The sequence below is a fragment of the Aquarana catesbeiana genome, linkage group LG01, assembly GCF_042186555.1.
Source record: "Aquarana catesbeiana isolate 2022-GZ linkage group LG01, ASM4218655v1, whole genome shotgun sequence".
Taxonomy (NCBI): Eukaryota; Metazoa; Chordata; class Amphibia; order Anura; family Ranidae; genus Aquarana; species Aquarana catesbeiana.
In genome coordinates this window covers 816,558,812-816,582,279 of record NC_133324.1, presented here as the reverse complement: position 1 = coordinate 816,582,279, position 23,468 = coordinate 816,558,812, and the positions used below count along the sequence as shown (strand labels likewise).

The 23,468-nt window shown below is 42.8% G+C and overlaps 1 protein-coding gene across 2 annotated transcripts in view; it reads right to left on the bottom strand.

Annotated features, from left to right (window-relative positions):
* DLC1 (DLC1 Rho GTPase activating protein) overlaps positions 1 to 23,468 on the bottom strand; it is a 602,554-nt gene that overhangs the window by 259,353 nt on the left and 319,733 nt on the right. Inside the window, exon 1 of one of the 2 annotated variants that reach the window (XM_073608306.1) lies at positions 8,367 to 8,603. The exons of the other annotated variant lie outside the window; for it this stretch is intronic. Coding sequence (XP_073464407.1) covers positions 8,367 to 8,481 — 115 coding nt within the window. The 5' untranslated portion in view covers positions 8,482 to 8,603. Of the gene's footprint in view, positions 1 to 8,366; positions 8,604 to 23,468 lie in introns of those variants that run through there. 2 annotated transcript variants of the gene reach the window in all.

Here is a 23,468-nt window from a genome sequence, read left to right as displayed (position 1 = left end):
GATAAATGGTTTCAGTGCAAATATTAAGTACAAAAATGTTTACTTAATATAAAAACACATCTGTATGTGCTGCAAAAAAAAAAAGAAAAAAAAAAAAAGAAGAAGAAGAAGAAGAAGAAGAAGAAGAAGGTATTATTTCTGCAGACAAATCCAAGAGATCAAAATCCCTTTAAATTAAAAATAAAATAACTATATCATTTTTTTTTTCGATGAATAAGTGATGGAAACATGAATAATGACAATTTACCTATGCATAAATTTTATAAAATGTGGCTAAGCAAATCGACCTGAGTTCAGGTCACAAACAGTTTTGCAAAATCTTGCTTGAAGTTCATGAACCTTATGGCAAACTCCCTTTAAAGTCTATGGGGCAAATTTTGTTTTCTCATTCATTCATTGACAGACGCAGCCTTCTTATTCAGAACCATAGGGTTATATTGGGTTATATACTCATGGCCGACAGCCCCCCACTTCAGTGGCGAGGAGGATCTGTCTGGTTGCATTACCCGCGCACTTCGCTGGAGCGGTAAATAGGGGGCCCCCGCCTCTCCTTTCCTGGAGGGGTGGGGGGTGCGGGTACTCCCTGGGTGGTCGGTCCCTCCGGGGTTCTCCTCCATCCCTCCGCCCCTCCTTTCCTTCCCAGGTGAGGCCCAGGCTTCTGGCCTAGGGGCTTTGTGGACACACTGCCCCCCCTTCCACCCTTGGGTTTGCTATGGGGGGGTATCCCATGGGCCCACCTGCTGCATTTTGAGGCCCAGGAGGTGAGTGACTGGACATCCATGCTCGGGTGACTGGGCGCTGGGGGGGTGGCCCCAGAGTGGGTGGCAGAGGCCACCATTGTCCTTTTGGGGTCCGGGGGCCACACACTACTGGACTACCTACCAGCTCTGTACCGCGTGGGGGTCCCCGAGGCCGGCTGTGGAGGCCACTGCTTCCATAATTTAGGCCGCGGCTTGCGGCAGATGAATCGGCACGATCCCCCCACTCGCGGCAGATGACCGAAAATTTAGGCCGCGGTTTTTACGGCCTACTAGGCCATGGTTTTTGTGGCCTACTAGGCCGCAGCTCTTGTGGCTTGCTGGGCCATGGCTTCTGCGGCCTGCTGAGCCTGGTGGCTGCCTACTGTGAAGGGCCTTGGTCGGTGCCCCCTGTGAGGGGCCTTGGTCGGTGCCCCCTGTGGTGGGCCACGGTCTGTGCCCCTGTGTGTGGGGGGGCCATGGCCTGTGCCCCTGTGGGGGGCCACGGTCTGTGTCCCTGTGAGGGACCGCAGTCTGTTCCCCCCTGTGAGGGGCCGCAGTCTGTCCCCCCCTGTGAGGGGCTGTGGTCTGTCCCCCCTGGGAGGGGCCCCAGGTCTGTCCCCACTGTGAGGGGCCCCAGGTCTGTGGAGGGGCTTCGGTCTGTGCTCCCTGTGCGGGGCCTCGGTCGAGGGGCGCTGGCTTTCGCACTTATTGCATCTGTGCAGGAACCTTTTTTCAAGATGGAGAATGCAGAGGTGGCTGTGGCAGAGGGCCAGTGTCCCTTTGGATAAGCGGTTTTGTGGGGCAAAGGCGTTCCCTTTTCCCTCTTATTTTGACAAAATTGTCCATGAGGACTGGGAGTGTCCAATGTGTTTTTTATGTTTCCAAGAACACTTGCTGTAAGCAAGTTCCTCCTTCAGTAGTGGATTGTTCCAACAGTAGTGGATCCCCCTGTCTCTAGGTCCTCAGTGGTGCTAAGACATGTATTTTGGGGGGGCGACACTGAATGGCATCATGTCATGTCTTGATCTTGTCCGGTTACAAGATAGTTTTCCGGCTGTGTTCCTCCAAAGAGTTTTTTTGCTTCCAAGGGCGTTTGTTGTCAGACTGCTGGCTATTCTCCGTGGGGGGCTGTGCAAGCCCCATTTCTGTAGAGTGTGATGGCCCCGGTTCCCGTGCTGAGAACGGTTTCAGGGATTTTATTCAAACCTGTTCACAGTCTACAGGATGGAGGGTATGGTGCATATAGTGCATTTAAATCTGGACTTCAAGGCCTTGGCCTGCCGTGTGGGGGGTACAGTAGTTCAGGATGGAGTCCGTCCGCACATCGGTGGCACTCCATCATGGGGAATTTCTGACTTCTATAGACATCACGAATGCTACTTACGCATTCTGTCCTGTACCCGACTCCAGCACTTCCTCCGTTTGTTGCTGTGAGTGCGGAGCATTACGAACGTGTGGTGTTGCTCCTTTGGATCTGGCCACTGCTCCTCGGGTGTTCACGGGGTGTTGGCCCCGGATCTGGCCTGCTTACGTTGGTGGAGGTTTGCGATCCTGGGCTGCCTGGACGATCTTCTTTTCCGACTCATCGACTACTCAGTGGAGCAACGTAATTCTTGACTGATTTCAGGGGAGTCTATACTATTGGAAGTCTGCTTGGCCCTGCCAGATAGTTAGATTATCTGAGCCTGACCCGGGCTTCAGCTCTGGCCGTTGTGTTCTCCTCCCGGACAATACAAGTTGCAGACTGCGGTTTTCATTTACTGTCCGGCAGATGAGCTCCTCTGTGGATCTGCATGTGGGTGTTGGGTCTGATGGTATCTATTTGTTTGAGGCATTTTCATTTGCACAGTTCCATACAAGCTCCCTTTGGGGAGATCCTGTCATAATGGGACAAATACCCAAGGTCTCTGGACAATCAGATTCGGCTGAGTTAGGAAAGTATGATGGCTTCACTCTCCGGTTCTTCGGTGGGGTAAATCCTTTCTCCCCTTGTATTGAACAGGGTGACCACCAATGCCTGTCTGTCTGGGTGGGGAGAGGTCCTGGGACTATGCTCTGCTCAGGGTCGTCGGACGTTAGTGGAATCCGGACTACCAAGTAAGATCCTGGAACTTCATGCGGACAGACTAGTTCTGGATCATGGATGGATTGACTTCGGGGGCTCCCGGTACTAATCCAGTCAGACAAGGCAATGGCGGTGGTTTATGTCCTTCACCAGGGCGGGCCTAAGTAGACTGTTGGTGGCCCTGGTTGTTGCCAGTATCCTCCGGTGGGCAGAGTGTCTCGTTCCGGCCCTTTCTGGCGTACGCTTTCCAGGAGTTGAATACTGTAAAACAGATACCTCAGTTGGTTAGGGCTGGACCACGGGGTGGGCCCTTCTATGGGCCGTGTTTCATCGTATTTGGCTCCGCTGGGGGCACGCCTGAGGTAGATCTGTTTTGCGTTCTAGCTCAACAGGACGGTACTAAGGTTTTTGGCAAGGTCACAGGATCTTCTGGCGGTTTTAGTAACCCACGTTTGCTCTATGCCTTTCTTCCTCTCCAACCTCTGCTGTGGCTTTTTGGCAGGATCATGGCTGTGGGGATTCCGGTCGTTCTTTTGGCTCCGGATGGGTCCCGGTGGTCTGGGTACGCTGGCCGGTTGCGCCCGGTTGCCAACGTTCCTTGACTACTGCCTCTCAGGAAGGACCTACTGTCCCAAGGACCGTTCTTCCATCCTGCTTTAGAGTCGCTGGTTATTAACGGCCTGGCTGTGATGGGCCAGGTGTTGCAGTTTCCAACACTGCGGATGGGGGGAAGGGAATATCACCGCTCCAGTTAGGTCAGCCAAAAATGGGATAAAACCTCTCCTCCAGTGTAGAAGCCACAGGTGCTGGCAATGTATATAGCAATAAAATAGGAAGAAATTCTGGACAGCTGCACTCCAAAAATTGCCTTTTATTCAAAAAACAGGATTAAAAAATACATGCCACAGCAGAACGGACAGAAAAGCTGATGCATTTCACACTATAAACAGTGCTTAATCACTGCGAATGGGGGGATGAGAAGGAAGGGGCCTTGAGTACCATCATGGCCCAGGTGTCAGCCTGTGTGGTCTTCTTCAGCATCTCCTGTTCTCGCACTTCCTGGTGTGTACCTTTTATTCCAGGGGTTAGACGTCTGTTTCCACCAGTGCATTTTTTTTCAACCGCCGTGGGATCTGATATTGATGTTTTGGTTCTCCAGAAACCTCTCTATCTCTCCCTCAGAATATTCGGGAGATTCCACTACTTACTCTGTCTCGGAAGGTGGCCTCTTGGTGGGTATCACCTCCACTCACAGGGTGTCAAAAAGGGTGGTGTTATCTTGTCGTTCATCTTACTCAGGTTAAGGTGGTGCTTTGCCCCTTTTTACAGAGTTCAGTCCTTGGATTTCCATTTGAATAAGGACATTATGTTGCCTTTCTTGTGTTCCTGGTCAGCACTTTCCAAGGAATTTGTCTTATTGGCCCTGAATGGGTTTTTGCGAATGGGCCAAGAGAGGGGCTGTCTGTTTTTTTCTGCGACTCTTCTGTGGATGGAGGGCTATTCTGTCAGGGATCGGGTGCCTCCTTCCCTGTTATGGCGCATTCTTCTTGGCGCTTAGTTCTTCTTGGGCCTTCTGTCATCATGCGTCCATTGTGCAAGTTTGCAAGGCGACCACTGGTCGTCGGTGTACATTTTCACAAGTCTATGAAGTGGATGGGTTGGCATCTGCAGATGCCTCTTTTGGCCACAAGTTTTTGCAGGCTGCTGTTTGGAGGGTCTATTCCCTCTTGAAGGGGTAGCGTTCAGGTTGGGGTCCAGCTGGTCCTGTGTTAAGCTCTTGGTCTAATAAGCAATTTTCTTGTCAAACCAAAGGCATTATACGCCTAACGCTGTCTTGGGGAATATGCACCTAAGCCAAAAATAAAATGAAAAAGAAGTCTCCTCCTACAAAGAATTGTCACCTCTCCCTAACCGCCCCAATTCACACTGACAATATGGTTCCTGTAAGCACAACCTTTAATAGAAAGAGGGTTGGGTTATTAATTTCTTCAAATTACTGGCTCTTGTGACTCAGCTGACCATGGGCAAAGGCTGTGGGCTGCATTATAGGTGTTCCTTATTTCAAATGGGGAACCTGCAAAGTTTTTGGACAAAAGCTTGTGATTTATGAAATTTTCCAAGTGAATCAATCAATCACTCAATAAATAAGTACATTAATAAAATAATAATAATAATAATAATAATAAACAGACTTAATAAATGGTAGCGGCAAACCTGAACCTCATTTCTGGTATGGAAAAACTCCTTTTACATGTATCTAGTACATTTCTTGACGGCAAGAATAATATTCTTTCCAGAAACTAATCACTAGCAATACTCTAGTAAAAAGTTGAAAGAGGACCTATACCATGGTTGTGCCCAAATAAAGTCTTGCAGAGGAACGAAGACGTGGTGCTAGTATTGTCTGTAGCTTCCCTACAGTTGATCTTTTTTCCAAGACTGACTTGCTTTTCTTTGTTTTGCACTGTGCCTGTGTGGCAGTGGCCATTTTGGTACAGGAATAGGCTTGCTTCTTCATGTCAAATGCAGACCCCTGTTCACTGGCACTCTAATGAACTAATGAACTGTGGACTCATGATTGGTGGGAAAAATGATCAACAGGTGCAGCAGAGGTGCAAGAACCACAGATCAGCAGCAGCACATGAGGAGATAAACATCAATGTGCATCAGGAGAGGGGGGGGGGGGGGGTATTAAGGATCTATAGAATGACAATAAATGGAATAGAAGCAAAGAGATCCCTGCATTGCAGGTCCTTAGATACAGCTTCCTCTTCAGCAGCCCAATGAGACTTATAGTAGTGATATTACTAATGGTCACTACAGTGTTCAGGAAGCCACTTCAAATCTTGTGATAAATGCAGTCATCAGAGGAAGGAGTGAGCAGGATATATGTTAAATGGCCTCACACTTCAAACAAAGAAGTGCCTAGGTACTGTCACATGTCAGGAAATGTACTTCAAATTTTCATGTAGAATTCAAGGCAACAGTCAGAGTTTTTTAGGGTACTACTAAACCATTAATAAAGTTGACTTTCACCATCTTTAATCATGTTGCACAATTCTCCTCTTCCTAACGCTGACTCCCGTTACATAATTAGATGCTGATATCACAATCATAGAAGGCTTTGGGGCATCTCCAGCACATTGCATATAAACAGCCAAATGTCATCAATGCCTAGCTGCAAAAACCTGGAAGAGACAAGTAGCCCCCTAATGATGTCAGAAGGGAAGAGGGTGGCACAGGACCCAGCAGGCTTCGGTAGTGCAGTGGGTTACACCAAACAATGTTGGATTCCCTAGGTGTGTGAGTATGTTTATTGAGGACAACCAAGTGTCAAGGTAAGAGGAAGGAAAACAATTCTAATGGAGGGATGAAGTTCCTTTTTAACCATTCTTTATATTTCCCTTTAAAATTTACTTTTTGAGTAGATTAAAAAAAGGACACAAGAACCTTGCTTTCAAAGTCTCTTAGAATTCTATTGTAATGACTAAATAGCCTTTCTATTGTTAGCCTTATTATCAAGCAAATATCATCAACTAAATTACTGCCCACCCAGAAGCAAACCATTAGTGGGTCATCAGTACTGTAGAATGACCAGATTTTTAGGCCTCAGCTGTTTCCATTGCTTTTAGAACTAGGGGACCTTTTTCCTGATAAGGCTTAATGTCTGGTTGAATCCAGCCTGTTTTCTAGTGGAACTGAAAAGAAAGCCCTTTATAGTTACACAATGTGACATTGGCAGATCAAGACAGCAGGAAACCCTAATTCAGAGATAACACATTGACATCCAGTATTGTTTGACAAAGTGCCCAGAGTATATGGGCAAAACATCTGCTATACTTTGCCACCAGTTCTGCCTCTATGATATTATCTGACTTTGGTATACAGTGTATAAGAGCAGGTTCACACCTGTACTGTGTGGTCCGGGTGCAGTGTGATTTATGAGAGTTTTATGCTCTACTTTAGGTGCGCTCTCATTGACTTCTATTGGACGGTGCGTTTTATGATGGCGTATCAAAGTCCTCCCTGCTGCATCTTTTATGCGCTTTCAGAAAACTCACAGACTGTATGCAATGGAAGTAAATCGGAATGCACCTAAAACCGTATGTAAAAATGCAGATACAATCTCGCTGTACCTAAACTGCACACTGGTGTCAACCTGGCCTCAGTCTAGACCTGATGGGAACATGAATCCACAGCTACCCCCAAGACTGAAAGCTCATTATGAAAGAATTTTTACTTTTTCAGTATTACATACCCTCTTTTCCCTTCTTAGGTTCACAGTCTCAGTACTTTAAGCTTGTAATAAACTCCGAAACATATTGGGTTAGTATATTTTTTGCTCAAGTTTTCTCTATGTACATTAACTTTACTTTATCATCTTAAATAACTGTTAATTTATTAAATCCTTAAAATCATTGAAACTTAAAATTCATGCTTCCTCATCAAGAAAGATATAATGAGAGCAGGCAACCGATAAGGCAAAGCAGAAGTGAGCAATATCACATTGCAAAGCAAAAAAAAAATAAAAAATTGCAAAAAATAAATAAAATGCCAGTGCTGGCCCAGTGACTTAGTAACATTGTATTAGAATAATCACTAACAAAAGATGCAAATGGGGCACGGTGTTATAAAAATGCATTCAAAATATCTAAGATAAAAAAGGAAGACAAAGCAGTTTAACCTTTTAGAGAACACAGTACCAATGGCATAAATCTCAGCATTTGCACACTGCAGTAGTTACATTCATGTAAACATACAGGAGTTGATTTACTAAAGGTAAATAGGCTGTCTACTTTACAACAGAATTTTCACTTAGCTTAGTAAATGAGGTGAAGTTCTGTTGACTTCCATCATTCAATTATGTGTAACTAAACATACTGTTTTTTTCCCTTGCAAGTGATTGGCTATTTTTTACAAAGTTCATTTATACCGCATTCACATAGTTAAGGAAACATTCCCTTGCAAGGCGAACTGTCTATTTGCCTTTAGCAAACCAACCCCTCTGTGTTTATTTCTAAATAAAAACTATCTTATATTAGAAAACAATGATAAGGTACAAAATATACAAAATTAAACTGTATCATTGCTAGAGCTCTTAGCCCATTGTTCATCTTTAGATTCATCCCTCATCTTGCAGATGCTGAGGTCATACATTTAAATAGTAAAAGCCTGGCCTTGGCAAAGTCAACAGTACCCTGGAATTGAAAGCACTGGGGAGCTGCCAGAGGAAATGCCATCAATTTCTCACTACATAGCTCATGTATGCCAAATGACACACACTCCTTGGCAATAAAACAGATTCGAGTTATTGCGAGTTGTAAATCACTACAGTATCCCTCCTCACAAGGGTACAATAAGGCTTTATAAATCATCTCAAAATAAAACCACTCCTATATAAGCTATGCACTGCTTATCAAACTGAACCAAATTCTACCTATACACAGACTGCACCATGAAAAACACCTGCTCTCGGGCCATGGAAATGCTTACTTAGCACACCTAAATTATTATAAACAAACTGGATTACTGGTGCTTACAGGGGTTTTAAATCCTCTCACCTGCCAGTCGTTTTTCTCTTGCATTTTTCCAGATAACATCCAGAGCTTTAGCAGTGGAATTCCTAATATGATCACTCAGCGATCTCCTGAGTGGATTTTTTAATAGCTTCTCCATTTTATGTGAACTTCCAAAAAAATTGCATCAGTCCATGTCACTGCACCAAGTTCACAGCTGCGATCAGCTCCTGCAGTCCTCCTAGACAGAGAGCTTATCCTTCAGGAATCAGGCAATGCAGTCTTCACTGCAGACACAGGGTAGCTCATACTGCAGGCAAAATGCTGACAAGCTGCCAAGTTTGCCACTCTTAGTACATCTGGAATATGTTTCAAAGGATGCAAGACACATTAATGTAAATGCACTGGACTCTCACTCTGCACAATTATTAAGATTGTGTTTAAATCATAAAAGATGCAATATATTTTTAATGTATAGATTTATTACAATACATGTCACAAAATCTTATACCCAATTTAGTAATATAATTATAACTTATATTTTGCTTTCTCTATGATATTTTTGGGCATAGTCAGTAATGATGAAGGAATGAAGATTCAGCATGTCTACTCTTCCCAGTGGCAGAAGCAGAAGCTTAACTATTACCTGCACAAAAATGAGCAAATCCAAAGACTAAACATATACATGGCAGCATAATAGGAAAAAATAAATATATACAGTGTATATAGTGACAGTGCAAAGAAGGCAAAAGGCAAAAGTAATACAGTGTTCACGTGAGTGCAGGATGTGGTGCTACAGAATAATACTTTTGAGTGGAAAAAACTGGCTTTTCTGTTTTCTCCAGGTTTTGTAATTTCCAGATTGGGTTTCAGAGTTTGGAGGCATCAAAAAGCTTTGGGAGGGAAGAAGCCTCTAACCCAGTGTCTAGGTCTTGCTGGAGACCAGCAGGATGCATGTAGAGGTGTGCACAGCCTTTGTATTTACAGGCTTGGCCATAGCTATGGGCCCAGGAAACAGGTGTGCTCCACCTAGGAGCCAATGCTCCACGTTGTAGACAGGAAGTACCTTGTCTAGAGGACTGAAGGAACCTAGAGTCCTGACAGAACTGAGAGAGCCTGCAGAGCTGGGAGGGCTGAGAGAGGGGCCCATGCAACAAAGAGCTGCAACCAAAGAGAACTGAGAAAGCTGCAACTGTTGTACGTGAGCACAGGTGTGCTGTTAGTCAGTCTTGATAACGAAGGCAAAAAGCCTGAGCAGAGGTATTACAAAGAGAAGGGGCCAGGAGGCTTTGTGTTATTTTGGCCTTTTTGTGTTTTTCCCTTGAATGCTATGTAAAGCTGAAACACAGTTCTGAGTTAGATTTTCCCTATATATATATATATATATATATATATATATATATATATATATACACACAAACACATACAGTAGTATCTCACAAAAGTGAGGTAAGTACACCCCTCACATTTTTGTAAATATTGTATTTTATCTTTTCATGTGACAACAATGAAGAAATTACACTTTGCTACAATGTAAAGTAAGGAGTGTACAGCTGGTATAACAGTGTACATTTGCTGTCCCCTCAAAATAACGCAACACACAACCATGTCTAATCTGCTGGCAACAAAAATGAGTACACCCCTAAGTGAAAATGTCCAAATTGGGCCAAAGTGTCAATATTTTGTGTGGCCACCATTCTTTTCCAGCACTGCCTTAACCCTCTTGGGGATGGAGTTCACCAGAGCTTCACAGGTTGCCACTGGAGTCCTCTTCCATACTTTCATGACGACATTACAGAGCTGGTGGATGTTAGAGACCTTGCGCTCCTCCACCTTCCATTTGAGGATGCCCCACAGATGCTCAATAGCGTTTAGGTCTGGAGACATGCTTGGCCAGTCCATCACCTTTACCCTCAGCTTCTTTAACAAGGCAGTGGTCGTTTTGGAGGTGTGTTTGTGTTCGTTATCATGTTGGAATACTGCCCTGCAGCCCAGTCTCCAAAGGGAGGAGATCATGCTCTGCTTCAGTATCTCACAGTACATGTTGGCATTCATGGTTCCTTCAATGAACTGTAGCTCCCCAGTGCCGGCAGCACTCATGCAGCCCCAGACCATGACACTCCCACCACCATGCTAGATTGTAGGCAAGACACACTTGTCTTTGTACTCCTCACCTGGTTGCCGCCACACATGCTTGACACCATCTGAACCAAATAAGTTTATCTTGGTCTCATCAGACCACAGGACATGGTTCCAGTAATCCATGTCTTTAGTCTGCTTGTCTTCAGTAAACTGTTTGCGGGCTTGCTTGTGCATCATCTTTAGAAGAGGCTTCCTTCTGGGACGACAGCCATGCAGACCAATTTGATGCAGTGTGCGGTGTATGGTTTAAGCACTGATAGGCTGACCCCCACCCCTTCAACCTCTGCAGCAATGCTGGCAGCACTCAAATGTCTATTTCCTAAAGACAACCTCTGGATATGACGCTGAGCACGTGCACTCAACTTCTTTGGTCAACCATGGCGAGGCCTGTTCTGAGTGGAACCTGTCCTATTAAACTGCTGTATGGTCTTGGTCACCGTGCTGTAGCTCAGTTTCAGGGTCTTGGCAATCTTCTTATAGTCTATGCCATCTTTATGTAGAGCAACAATTCTTTTTTTGAGATCCTCAGAGAGTTCTTTGCCATGTTGAACTTCCAGTGACCAGTATGAGAATGTGAGAGCGAAAACACCAAATTTAAACACACCTGTTCCCCATTCACACCTGAGACCTTGTAACACTAACGAGTCATGTGACCTTGGGGAGGGAAAATGGCTAATTGGGCCCAATTTGGACATTTTCAGTTAGGGCTATACTCACTTTTGTTGCCAGCGGTTTAGACATTAATGGCTGCGTGTTGAGTTATTTTGAGGGGACAGCAAATTTACACTGTTATACAAGCTGTACAATCACCACTTTACATTGTAGAAGTGTAATTTCTTCAGTGTTGTCACATGAAAAGATATTATAAAATTTTTATAAAAATGTGAGGGGTGTACTCACTTTTGTGAGATACTGTATATATTGTATTGACAATACTAGGCTCAATTGGTATTGTCAATGGTAAACCATGCACCAGACAGGGACACCCAGAAACAGTCCAAGCAGGTTTGGCTTGTATTTTTATTCAACAAGGCAGCAGAGAAAAACTGTTTTGGTGTAGGAGGGCTCTGTACAGGAATTTAATAGCATTAAACAAACAAAACATCTGCATGTCCAAGCCCCTAAACTCAAGTCAGTTCTTAACTAACAGGGTACCCCCAATGGGTTTCCAAAAACAAAAAGACAGCTCTTTTAGTGTTCTGTCAGCAGTCAGCGTTTTCACCCAGCAGCAGGCTCACTCAGAAGACAGAGTAGGTGAGAGAGAGAGAGAGTCTTAAGTATCAGCCAGCTTACATGTAAATAAGAACCAGTGGAAAGCTCTAACTTATTAGTGAGGTCTGACTTCCAGGTGAGATGTAGACGTACGAATAAAGGCTTTTTTCCCACCAAAGCTTTACAAAGCATATGGGCTCCAACCGTCATCAAAAAACTATATTTAAACTGGGAGCAATGGGGATCTCTGTACATACTCACATCATCATTTGCTGCTTTTCCAAGCACTTTTATTGCATTTCAAAAACTGGGACTAATCATGTGACACAGGACAACGCACAGACCCTTCTACACAGGAACATAACACCCTTTGGCACACAGTTACTTAACACCACTGCTAGCAAGAAAATTGCTGCTTTACTAGCAAGCACCTGTCCCTGGCTTCCAACACTTGCATGCTGCCAAGCACTGGCAGGAGGAATGCAGAGGGAAGTTAAGCATGTCAGGCACCCATCCCTCTGCATTCCTTCTGACATCACTTTCCTTGGTGAAGTGCTGGAAGATGGAGACAGGTGCTCACTCTCAAAGCAGCCATCTCCATGCTAGCAGCAGTGTCAGGCAGCTGTATGCCCGAGAAGGGTAAGGGGGGGGGGGCTGTCCAATGTAGCTAGTGTTACAGGGCATCTTGGGAGATGGGACAAAATACTACATGTATGTTGTCTCATGGAGAATCAGAAAATGTAAAAAAAAAGTTATAATTCTTCTTTAGCAATCTCCATCCCCCCCCCCCCCCCGAATATTATACTCATCACTTGCTTGTCTGGAACCCAGTTAGATTTGGGCTGTGCAGGCTTCACTGTGTCACACAGCTGTGCCACACAGCCACTTGACAAAGTATTTTCGGTGGCCATACATACACTTTGCTTGATTCATTTAATGGTAATGTGATGAGAGTTCTGGGGAACTAACTGTGAATGACCCAAGGAGGTTGCCCAGCCAATATCTCACCAGACCAAGGACAGGGATGATTGGAAGGGGATTTACATAGCTTTCACCCAGGATTCACACATTTCCCAAACAAATCCAATCAGAAAAATGTGTGAATCTTGAGTGAAAGTGGTGTGAATCTTGAAAAAAGACGCCTCAGATTTCAGTTGCTTTTATAAAGTTATTTACTGTCCACATATGCACAATATGTATTTTATTCTTTCTATTTTAGCATGACGTGTTGTAAAGTGTAAAAATTTTGCCTGTTTCTGCAGTTCCGTATTAGAATTTTGCCAGTGATTCAACTGAAATGGTATTTTCCAATACTATGGGCTAGCTTTCAGCACAGATTTCAGCAATAAATCTCATCTACGTGAAATGTTGAGGATATTTCAGGCCAAGCATTCCTATTGTAAGATTTCATTGTTAATCGTTTGAGATACCTTGGCCTCCACCTGGACTTAATTATAAGACCACTCGACTCAGCAAATGAAAAAAAGTTACTTTACTAAAACCAACAAGCACACAGAAACAGCTTGCAGAAGGAACTATTCTTTCTACTTTGCTTTATGCACGTTAATTAGAAAGTCTTTCTCCCAACATAACTCTATTGTATACCACATTTCCTGGGGAGAGAGGGCTTTGACCCTTTTAAAAAGCTTCTTGAGTGAGTTAAGTGGATCTTTCTTTTAATTTCAAATGGTGCATTTGCAAAATCATGTGTTTTCAAGGCTGGCAGCACCTTTTATGCTATCATCATTAAACAGAAAAAAATAAAGTGTATCTCTCCCAAATCTATTATTAGGCATTTTTTGTTTTGATAGGTGAGCCAAAAGGAACCAAAAGGTTCTTCACTGAAGTAGTGTGCACCTTTGCACAACAGAACTTCTCTTTCCATCCCACATCCCAAGAAGAATATTGTTTAGTTTTGGAAAAGACTGTGTCTATTCCTTTATGCAAGTTGCCCCTTTATGCTTCAGGATCAACTGTGCATCCAGAACTCCTGAAAGCTTAGCAAAAATGCAGCCTGTCAAGTTAGACCTTTTTTGTTGGTCCCCAAATTCCTACTAATTCCTAACCCATTGAATTCATTGCTTGCTATGCACTGCACTAATGATAGCCAACAAGTCTGAAACAGTTTGGAATAGATTAATCTGTAATATTATAATGAATCTGTACCTTACAACAGTTCTGGATGCCCAATTGGCTGATTAGCAATGATTTTCATTGCTTGCACACTATCCCAATATGAGGGATAATAACTTTATTTTTGGATATGTGAAGAATGACACAAGTAAACACCTTCAGCATTAAGAAAGTTCTGCTCTGTTTCAATGAAGGGCTTTTTGGTTCATTTTGCCAGCCTCACCATAACCTGTTTACATATAGATTTCCATTCAGATATAGCCAGATGCAGGCTACTGTAGTATGAATACAGCAGATGTTATCTTCATTACAGCAGGCTGCTCCTGCTTCCCTCTAGTGCTGCATGCAGACTGTTTGCATCATACTGCTGAGCCAAGAAGAAATAGACCGTGAGATTTGTAGTCCTGTGTTCAGCCATAACTGGATTGCTGAGTCTCCCTCAGACTACATTTCCTAACAAGCCGCCCACCAAGAAGGGGAATTATGGGAGAGGCTATAAAAGTGGTTTCCGGCAGGCCTGGGACTGATCTGTAAGCACCCAAGCTGCTGCCCAGCCGCTGTGTATGTGGCCTGCCAAGAGCCTGGGAGCCATCGTTGTACCGCCTGTGAGAAATCGCACCGCTGAAGTGTGCTTCCAAGTGCACTTTCAGTGCACTTGTAGTGCAAAGTGGATTTGCCTTTAGTAAATCAACCCCTCTGTATCACTGGCTGTGTGCTGACTGCCTTCAGGATTTGGTGAGCGGGCTAAAGCCCAAGCTGCCTTGTTGTCAACAACATACAACACATGGATACTACATGCAGACATCATAATCTGGACTTCAGAGGAGGTTGTCCCAATTATCATACTCACTGCTTATCTGCTGAATGCTAGAACTCTCTATTTTTTCTTTCAGCATTTCCCTTTTTTACTACACTTTGAGCTCCAAAGTGCCGGTGAAGACTACATCAGGCCTGACACTTGGACTACTTGTATTCCATCATGCAATGTGTGAGTTGACCTGAATACTACCTGAATCCATTCCCAATAGGAGTAGAATTCCCTACAGGCCAGTGTCTTCCCCTAGTCACCACCTTAGTATAATTGAGTTGTCCGGGCCCATCCTATTATCCACTGTTTACTATTTCTGCATATTTAACTGTTATCATCTGTTGCTGTCTGATTATTTTCCTGTATGTACCTCATTGCCGAGTGTTCAACTCAACCAGCTTTGGGTGCTGTCCCAGGGTTTGGCTGACGTACACCTTACTGCACCCACTGTTTGTTTTGCCAATACAGAAAGTCGCTAAGTTCAGCTTATATCCAGCGGCACTCATGGGGAGGAGGGGGGAGTAGCGCTACACAGATATAACAGGTAGTTGTGGGACATTATTCTTAACACATTCCACTTTGTCATACTAGCTAACCCCACACATGCTTTATGTATGATACACAAGGAGCAAAACACAATACACTAAGCAACAAATCCAAAAAAATTATCTTTCGAGAGTCCACTGAAAGTTGGTTTCTGACTGATATGGTTTATTGAACATGTGTTACCATATAATGATTTAACCAAATTTGAACCATTTATCATTAGACATTAAAAGCATTAGTAATTAAATTAAGGTTCTTTTAGCTCACATCTTAGAATCTGTTGTTCCAACAATTTTGAACATGCCTTATCTCCACCTGGTCTTTCTGAACCATCTACCTAGTACAGATACAGCAAAGCATTTTAAAAGGACAGTATCAGTTTCCTTCCCATCAGGTTAAAATATACATTTTCAGATCAGTCTCCCGGTCTTATGTTAGGGTGCACACTGCAGTGCATTCATTATTAGGTTGAGGAGCTGTATAGAATTTTAAAATGCGCTGTTAAAAACAGATTCAATAATTTATAAGTTTAGGGGTAGGATAAGTGCAAATGCAAAATGTACTGGAAAATTTGGATGAGCGGCAACACAGACAATACATAGAGTTTTCACTAGGGGTTGTTCCTTGTTTCTGGCTGAATACACACGTTATCTTGTTATTAGCATATCACATATGAAATATGTACTACCATTTTTAACATGGACATAGATAATAAGAAAAAGGGCAAGCTGCTAAGTTTGTTTATAAATTGGTATATAGTGCCAAAAATGGTGGCACAATCTTCTCTTAATATTATGAAGAAAGGCGGCAGCGCTATGAACAATTGGCATTGTTTTCAGCATCCAATCAGATTCAAAAGTGCCCTGAAAAGTTACAGTAGAAACAGTGGAATAACTAGAAATCACAGGGACCCATAAAAAGTTTTAATGGGAACAGAAAAGCCGCCATGTACAATTCATCCACTGAAGTGGATGCAGTTGTTATACTAAGGTAAGTACAAATCTGGGTGTATGTGTTTGTGTTTGGAGGGGGGGTTATTTAGCCAGGGATCTAGAGAAAAGGGAAAGAGTACATTGTTTAAATAAGTGCAAATGCAAAATGTACTGGAAAATTTGGATTAGCGGCAACACAGACAATACATAGAGTTTTCACTAGGGGTTGTTCCTTGTTTCTGGCTGAATGCACACGATATTATAATATAGATTAGTTTGCACAAAAATTATAGCATCTAAAAACTGTGGGATATTTTTTTTTTTCATTTTAATATTTTATTTTTTTTACTAGTAATGGTTGTGATCAGCGACTTATAGCGGGACTGTGATATTGCGGTGGACAAATCGGACACTAACTGACACTTTTGACACTTTTTGGGACCAGTGACACTAATACAGTGATCGGTGCTAAAAAATATGCACTGTACTAATGACACTGGCAAGTAAGGGTTAACATCAGGGGCGATCAAAGGGTTAAATGTGTTCCTAGCCAGTGTTTGGTTACTGTGAGGGAGGTGCTTTTACTAAGGGAAGGCATAGATCTGTGTCCCTGCTTATCAAAAACACGGGATCAATGTCTTCTCTACTTTTAGAATGACAGTCTGCCTTGTTTACATAGACAGATCGTTGTTCTGCCTGTGTACTAAACAATCGGCGGGTACAGGCGGACATTGAGTACGCAGTACCTGCTGCTAGGCTCCCGGTTTGTGTGATCACAGCGGGAGCAGGTTGCTGATGGTGTGCATGCGGGCCCTGGACCCGGAAGTGTCAGATCAGGTACTAGGTACGTGATCTGGTGCAGAGCGGCCACCCTGCTGCAGTATATGTGCGGTGGGCGGTGGTGAAGCAGTTAAAGGCTGAGTTCACTTTTTTTTCTAAATTCCAGCTTCCCTATGTACCAATATAGCAATAATGTGCCTCTTTTGCAAAAAGGATAACGTGTTGTATAATATTTCACACCAGCAGCCCTTACCTAGGCATCAGTCTGATCTACGGAGACCTTCTCCATTACTTCCTGGATGGCTCTTAGGTTGGGAAAACCAGCGTGACACAGGAAGTAGTTCACCAGCTGACCTGATTAACACACACCATGCCACTGCCTTCCCCATTCCGGGATATTGCTCACACCCACCTGCACAGGTGAAAGCAAGTCTAATACAGTGGTCACCATTCTCACTAAAAATTCAGGCAACATTTTTTTTTCTTACCTCCATTTTGCATAGATGGTTCATTTGGCAGAATGTGCAGGAGAACATAACAGCCTATGTGGATCAGAACTGTAGTTTTGACAACAGAAGTGTGTCCCTGAAAGTCTGTACAGCTCACAATACACTATATCTGATTGTACAGGCATACCCCACTTTTAAGCACACAATGGGGTTTATTTACTAAAGCTGGAAAGTGCAAAATCAGGCTTACGTTTGCAGAGAAACCAAAGGGCTTCTAACCCCAGCTTGTTCAATTAAGGTTTGGTAATAAAACCTGGAAACTCATTGGTTTCTATGCAGAAGTGAGCCTGATTTTGCACTTTCCAGCTTTAGTAAATAAACCCCATTGTGTACTTAAAAGTGGGGTTTGCCTGTACAATCTCCTTTAGATCTATCATCAACTACGTAGTGCAAGGGCCTTCTGGATACAGAATGATTGGATAGATGGTGTGTCCTCATATTACACAGTTTTGGTAAATCTAAAGCAGATTGTACAGAGATTGTACAATCAGATTGTATAGTGTATGGCCATCTTTACATACCTAAAATTAACTAGTTAAAAAAACAGGTGACAAACACAACAAAAAGCACAGAAAAAAAAAAAAACGTGCAAACTGCAACACACCGAAATGTCCCAAGAGCTACTTTACCTTATGTAAGGCAACGCAATGAAATCAACTGTCTTCTCTATGCATGTTGTGAAAAAAAGCTGTGCGCTCCCACTACGATAGATGTGAATGGGGCCTGAAAATGAAATTGGTGTGTTTACCCAAGAACAGTGAGGCTCCTTTCACATCTGTGTGTTTCTGAATGCTTGGCAAACTGCAAAGATGGCCTACAGGAAGTGAATGCTGAGAGATGATCTACAGGAAGTGATGAAATCTGAAAATCATTTTAAAAATTCAAATAAACTGACAAGACTTTAAACCTCCTGTGGATAAGGTAGGTGAGAGAAAAGCACATTGGGGATGGCCGGGCCAGAAATGGCATTGGAAAATGCTTCTATTTATTATGAAAATTGAAATTCATCCCAAAAAGGTGAACTTATCGTTTACATTTTTTGAAGTGGTGGTAAAAGTATTGAACTTGAGTTCTAGATACATCATCCAACTGTATGCTGAGCATAACCAAGACTTCTATATCAATAAACAAACCTGGAATGTGTTTTGGTCAACACTGTTAGGCCCCTTTCACATGGGCTGTTCAATCAGGTCCACCTGTCTGTTTTTCAAGCAGATCTAATCAGGCCATTCATTTACCCCTATGGAGTGGCGGATGTTAGCAGTGACATGTCCGATGACATCATCCGCTATCTGATCCGGTCCACCAAACTCAGACCAATGGTGGTACTATTTTGCATCCGTCTGGCGGATGGGATGGGATGGGATCGGATGAAAACGGACAGGCGGTTCATTTTCATCTGATCTTCCCATAGAGGAGAGCGGGACTCTGACAGATCCTTATCTGCACAGTGAGCGGAGATGGACCTGTCATCCACCTGCTCAGCGGGGATCAATGGAGCGATCCCCTGCTGAGCAAGCGGAGTCCGTCGAAACGGACCTGCACTTTGTGAAAGGGGCCTTAAAGATATTATATAAATCGATGTTTGAAAAATGATGTTTCATTGTTTTTGTAGTATATCTATTCTAAGAATAAGATTGAGCTGAAAACTGCAATGACAGCAGCCTTGCTTTCATCATCTTGTGTCATCTCATGGGGTAGATAACAGGTAACAAGGAATTTCGTCCAAGCAACCGGTCAGGAATCAAACTGGCTGCAATCAGCTTTATTATGGTTCTAACATAAAAAGGGAAGAAAACACATTTTTTTTTATGTAATAACAAATGCAGTTTGTCCAAATCAATAAAAAAAGAAATCACAAAAAAAACATAGCCTGTCCAACTCTAACTGCACATCAAAGGAAAACTTTCTTTTTTTAACTTTGGATAGAGTAAGGGAAGGATATAACCCAAGTCAGTTTGTTTGCCATCTGTGTCCCACTGGAGAGATTTCCCTTCACTTCTTTTTCCATAACCAAAACAATAAAGGAAAGAAAAGCTTTCCAATGTGAAAGAATTTCTGGTTGTCACCAGGGTATCAAAACATCAGAACTAGTGTCCCCTAGAATCTCTCTAATGGAGACTCAGACACAAAACCCCCAAAAAACAGGCAGGTGTTCTAATCTCTTTTTATTCCATACTAAAAAAAGAAAAATCTTGCTTTTAGTTATACTTTAAGTCAATTTCTAACAGTGAAATAGACCTTGCTCCTGCCAAATGCTGAATCTCTCCCTCAAACCAATTGTTTACGCTTCTTCTAGGTTTGTCTGAGTTTACAATACCCCTATGAGGCTCTACTCCTTCTTCTGTAATGAACAAGCACAGGTATGGCATATAAAACAAAAGGAGAAGCGCCTCTTAGTGCAGTAGGACTGGTAATTTTAATACACCCCAAATAAGAGCTACTCACATCGGTACAATAAAAACACACTCATCATGAATGAGGGTCTGGGATGCCAGGTGGAAGAGAAGCCCACAGGAACCACAAGATGTCTTGATTTATGCGCCTCAGGGATGAGGATGAAGCAGGCCCATATCTCAATTGATCCAATGAATTGCAGCATGGAGCACAACACTGGGAGCAGTGTGCGGCGGGAACGAGTCAGCAGGGCCAAGATGCAATGCAGCGCGTTTCAGAGCATGCGTCGTGCTGTATTGGAGCATACATACTCCTTTGTCAAGCATGTTTGACAAAGGAGCGCATGCTCCAATACAGCACAGCGCATGCTCTGAAATGTGTTGCATTGCATCTTGGTCCTGCTGATGTCATCCCACCGCATGCCGCTTACAGTGCTGCGCTCCAAGCTGCAATCCACCGGATTGAGATAGATACAGGCCGGCTTCCTCCTCGTCCCTGTGGCGCTCACAGCAAGACATCTTGTGGATCCTCTGGGCTTCTCTTCCACCTGGCGTCCCGGACCCTCATTTATGATGAGCATGTTTTTATTGTATCGATGTGAGTAGCTCTTATTTGGGGTGTATTAAAATGACCAGTCCTACTGCACTTAAAGGGGGGTTCTCCTTTTGTTTTATCTTCCATTATTCTAGAGCCAGCTTCAGCTTTTGAACTAGCCTGCCCTGATGATGGACTTCTTGGTCTCTTTTTAAACTTATTTTAATAAATATTTGTTTTTACAGAGATAATCAGCCTCTGTGCCTACCATTCCCCCTCTTTCAAAGTTATGGCATATGCAGCCTTTATTAAAGATGTTGCAAACCTGTGAAATATGAACAAAACATATTCTTCTATAGCATCTGCTTGATTTAATCCAGAGAACTAAGTGTCATTTATGTCTGCTGCTTTGTTCCTTTGTTATCTGCATTGGTCACTGCTAACAAGTTTTCCTGACACAAAGGAGTGACAGGGGAGGGAGCTCCAGCACACAGCCTGTGATTGACAGACTCAACTCTGTTCCTGTATGCTGCGTGTGGGGGGTGGGGGGGGGGGTATGTCCCTTGCCTCCAATCAGCTCTCACTGAGCTCTGCAAAGTGTGACTTCAGCTCCCCACCCCCAGCTTTCTAAAAGCTCAGACAAGCTGTATAAATTCTGTACTTTGAATGACTGTAGAGATGACTGAAGATAAACAGATACAACTTATGTAAGAGGATTAATTTCATCTCAGTGTATCACCTAATGGCAGTCACTTCACTGGGTATATGTGAGGGTTTGCAACCACTTTAAGTCATCTTTTCAAAACTGGATTTTACTGTGCCACCCTTACAATACAAGAAGATAGATTGGGCAAATTATATATCAATTATTTAACATAGTTTGTAAAGAAGGCCTAATTTACTGAAGATAAATGAAGTAAAATGAAAAATGTGCTTGCTTCAAATATACAGCCATATGTAGTGGGTCTTCCTTATTTTAACTCCACAGCACACGATTGAACATGAATTCACTTCACTTTTCTTTAGTATTTCACCTCCACAATCTGTAAGATCAGGACAATATACAATCAAGGACATAATAGAGTATGAAGAGTCATGACTATATGTATACATGATTGTTCTCATTCTCTTTCACAAGCATAGAACACTGTTCTGTGAATGATGGCTCAACCTATCATGTCAGAGTAAATCGAGAACAAAAGATTTCTAACATATGTTCAGGAAATTCTCACCTGCTAACATAAAGCACTCTACTCTTTCCAAAAGTAGAACACTGATTGCAAGCTCTGGACTCATACAAACTAACAAAACTTACACAAATACAACACTTGTGTACACATCACCAAATTACTCATGTATGCAAACACTGCAGTAGGTTAACAGTACATAGAAGTTTTGCTATGTTCACAAAGTAACAAAAATACGACTTATGAAGCTACATAGATATACAAAACATTACAGCTAGTAGATATTACTGTAAGTCATTTTCTAAGGGAAAGTGCTGGGCAGCCGCATGTGGATTTCAGCAAACCTGAGACCATAAGAAAAATTAAGCTTTGCATTTATTCCTTTTTTTAAAGTGATGTCCCCCTCCAGAGCCATCTGTCGCCCTGCTGAAAAGGTTGCGAATAATGGCTTTTTCTGTTGTTTTTTTTTGCAGCACACCCCATGTCCAGACAGGGGACATGCCTCTCCTTCTTTTCTGCTAAGAGAGCATTTGGGATGTACTTTAATTGACCATGGAGGGGAAAACTCTGTGTGTAAACATGCATGAGCTGAGAGCTTGTCTGCCATCAACAGAAGCAATTTGTAGATCTTATAGAAAATTGCCACAGGTTTACTTTAAAGGGTATGTCAATAATCTCAGAAGGCTTGCAAAACGTAGACAACAGAAAAGGCACCAGGTAAGTGGTGTTTGCTCTTGAGGGATTCCCACACATTGTTGAGGAGCCACCAGTGACTGTGTTTTTTCTTTGCCTACCTCTGGAGTTGTCCATTTGATCACCTCACCTTCCTTGCTCTCCAGCCCTGCATGGACTTCATGGACCTTGTTATTACCTAATCCAATCTCCTGTCGGTAAAGTTCTTACTTACTAATCATTAGTTTGTGCATTGCTTGTTTGCAAAACATATGTGGCTTTAACATCAAGTTCACAAGGAGCTTGATTCAGAAGAGTATTCAATCAGGGAGGTGCTCCCTCTTACAAACCATCTATCCACAAATGTACTGAACGGTGCAGATTCTATCAGCCTGAGCATTTAGGGGGATCTGGAGGGGGGGGGGGGGGGGTGTCTGGTGAATCGGCCAAGCTCCCCATTTAAACATCTTTTAGACAGAGTCTAACCATTTTGTAGATGGCTTGTTAAACTCGCTTTGTCATCCGTCACAGTACAGTTACATATGAAATTGACAAGAAAATTAGAAAATGAAGGTTCGATATCTTGCTAGGATTGAAAACATGCTGAAATAACTGAAGCTGACAAATCATGTAAAAGTTTTCCCATGAGGTCCTTAGGCTTCTGACAGCTTGACTATGATTTAATTTTCATATAAGGGGGAAAAGTGCTAGAAAATTGCAATATTCTATATTTGCATATTGTATTTCAAGTCTTTTTCTATAATCAGGCTAACATTTAAAGTCAAAGTTAATTAACATGGAAGCATTGACCTTATATTTTCCAAGGCTCCTTTCTGTAACTGATTAGGCCTCAGGTGCACCCATCAAGCAATGTTCTCAACATCTTTTGAGTGAACAGGCCTGGTAATTAATATGCTGCTTACTCTGATTAGCTTAGGAAATCTCTTTTAGGTATGTGTAGATTTAAACTCAGGACTACTTTTCTGTCCTTGAGGACTGAACTTGAGGAATCCTGATTTATAAGACAGCATCTGGACACAACAGATCAAAAGGCCTCTACAAATCGGTCATTCTGAAATGCTTCAACTCGTTTCTGCTGTCAGAACTCAAGCTTTCATTGAACTTCAAGCTAGCTAACATGTCTTACTTGTGCAAATGCCTTCACAGGCAGGGTCTGTACTTTCTCATGACCACTGAAATAACATTCTTACTCATCCAAAACTCCGCATCAGCTGTTTTACTTCTCTACACATTAGCCTACTCAATGCATGGAGATCTTTACAATGTCTTACAGT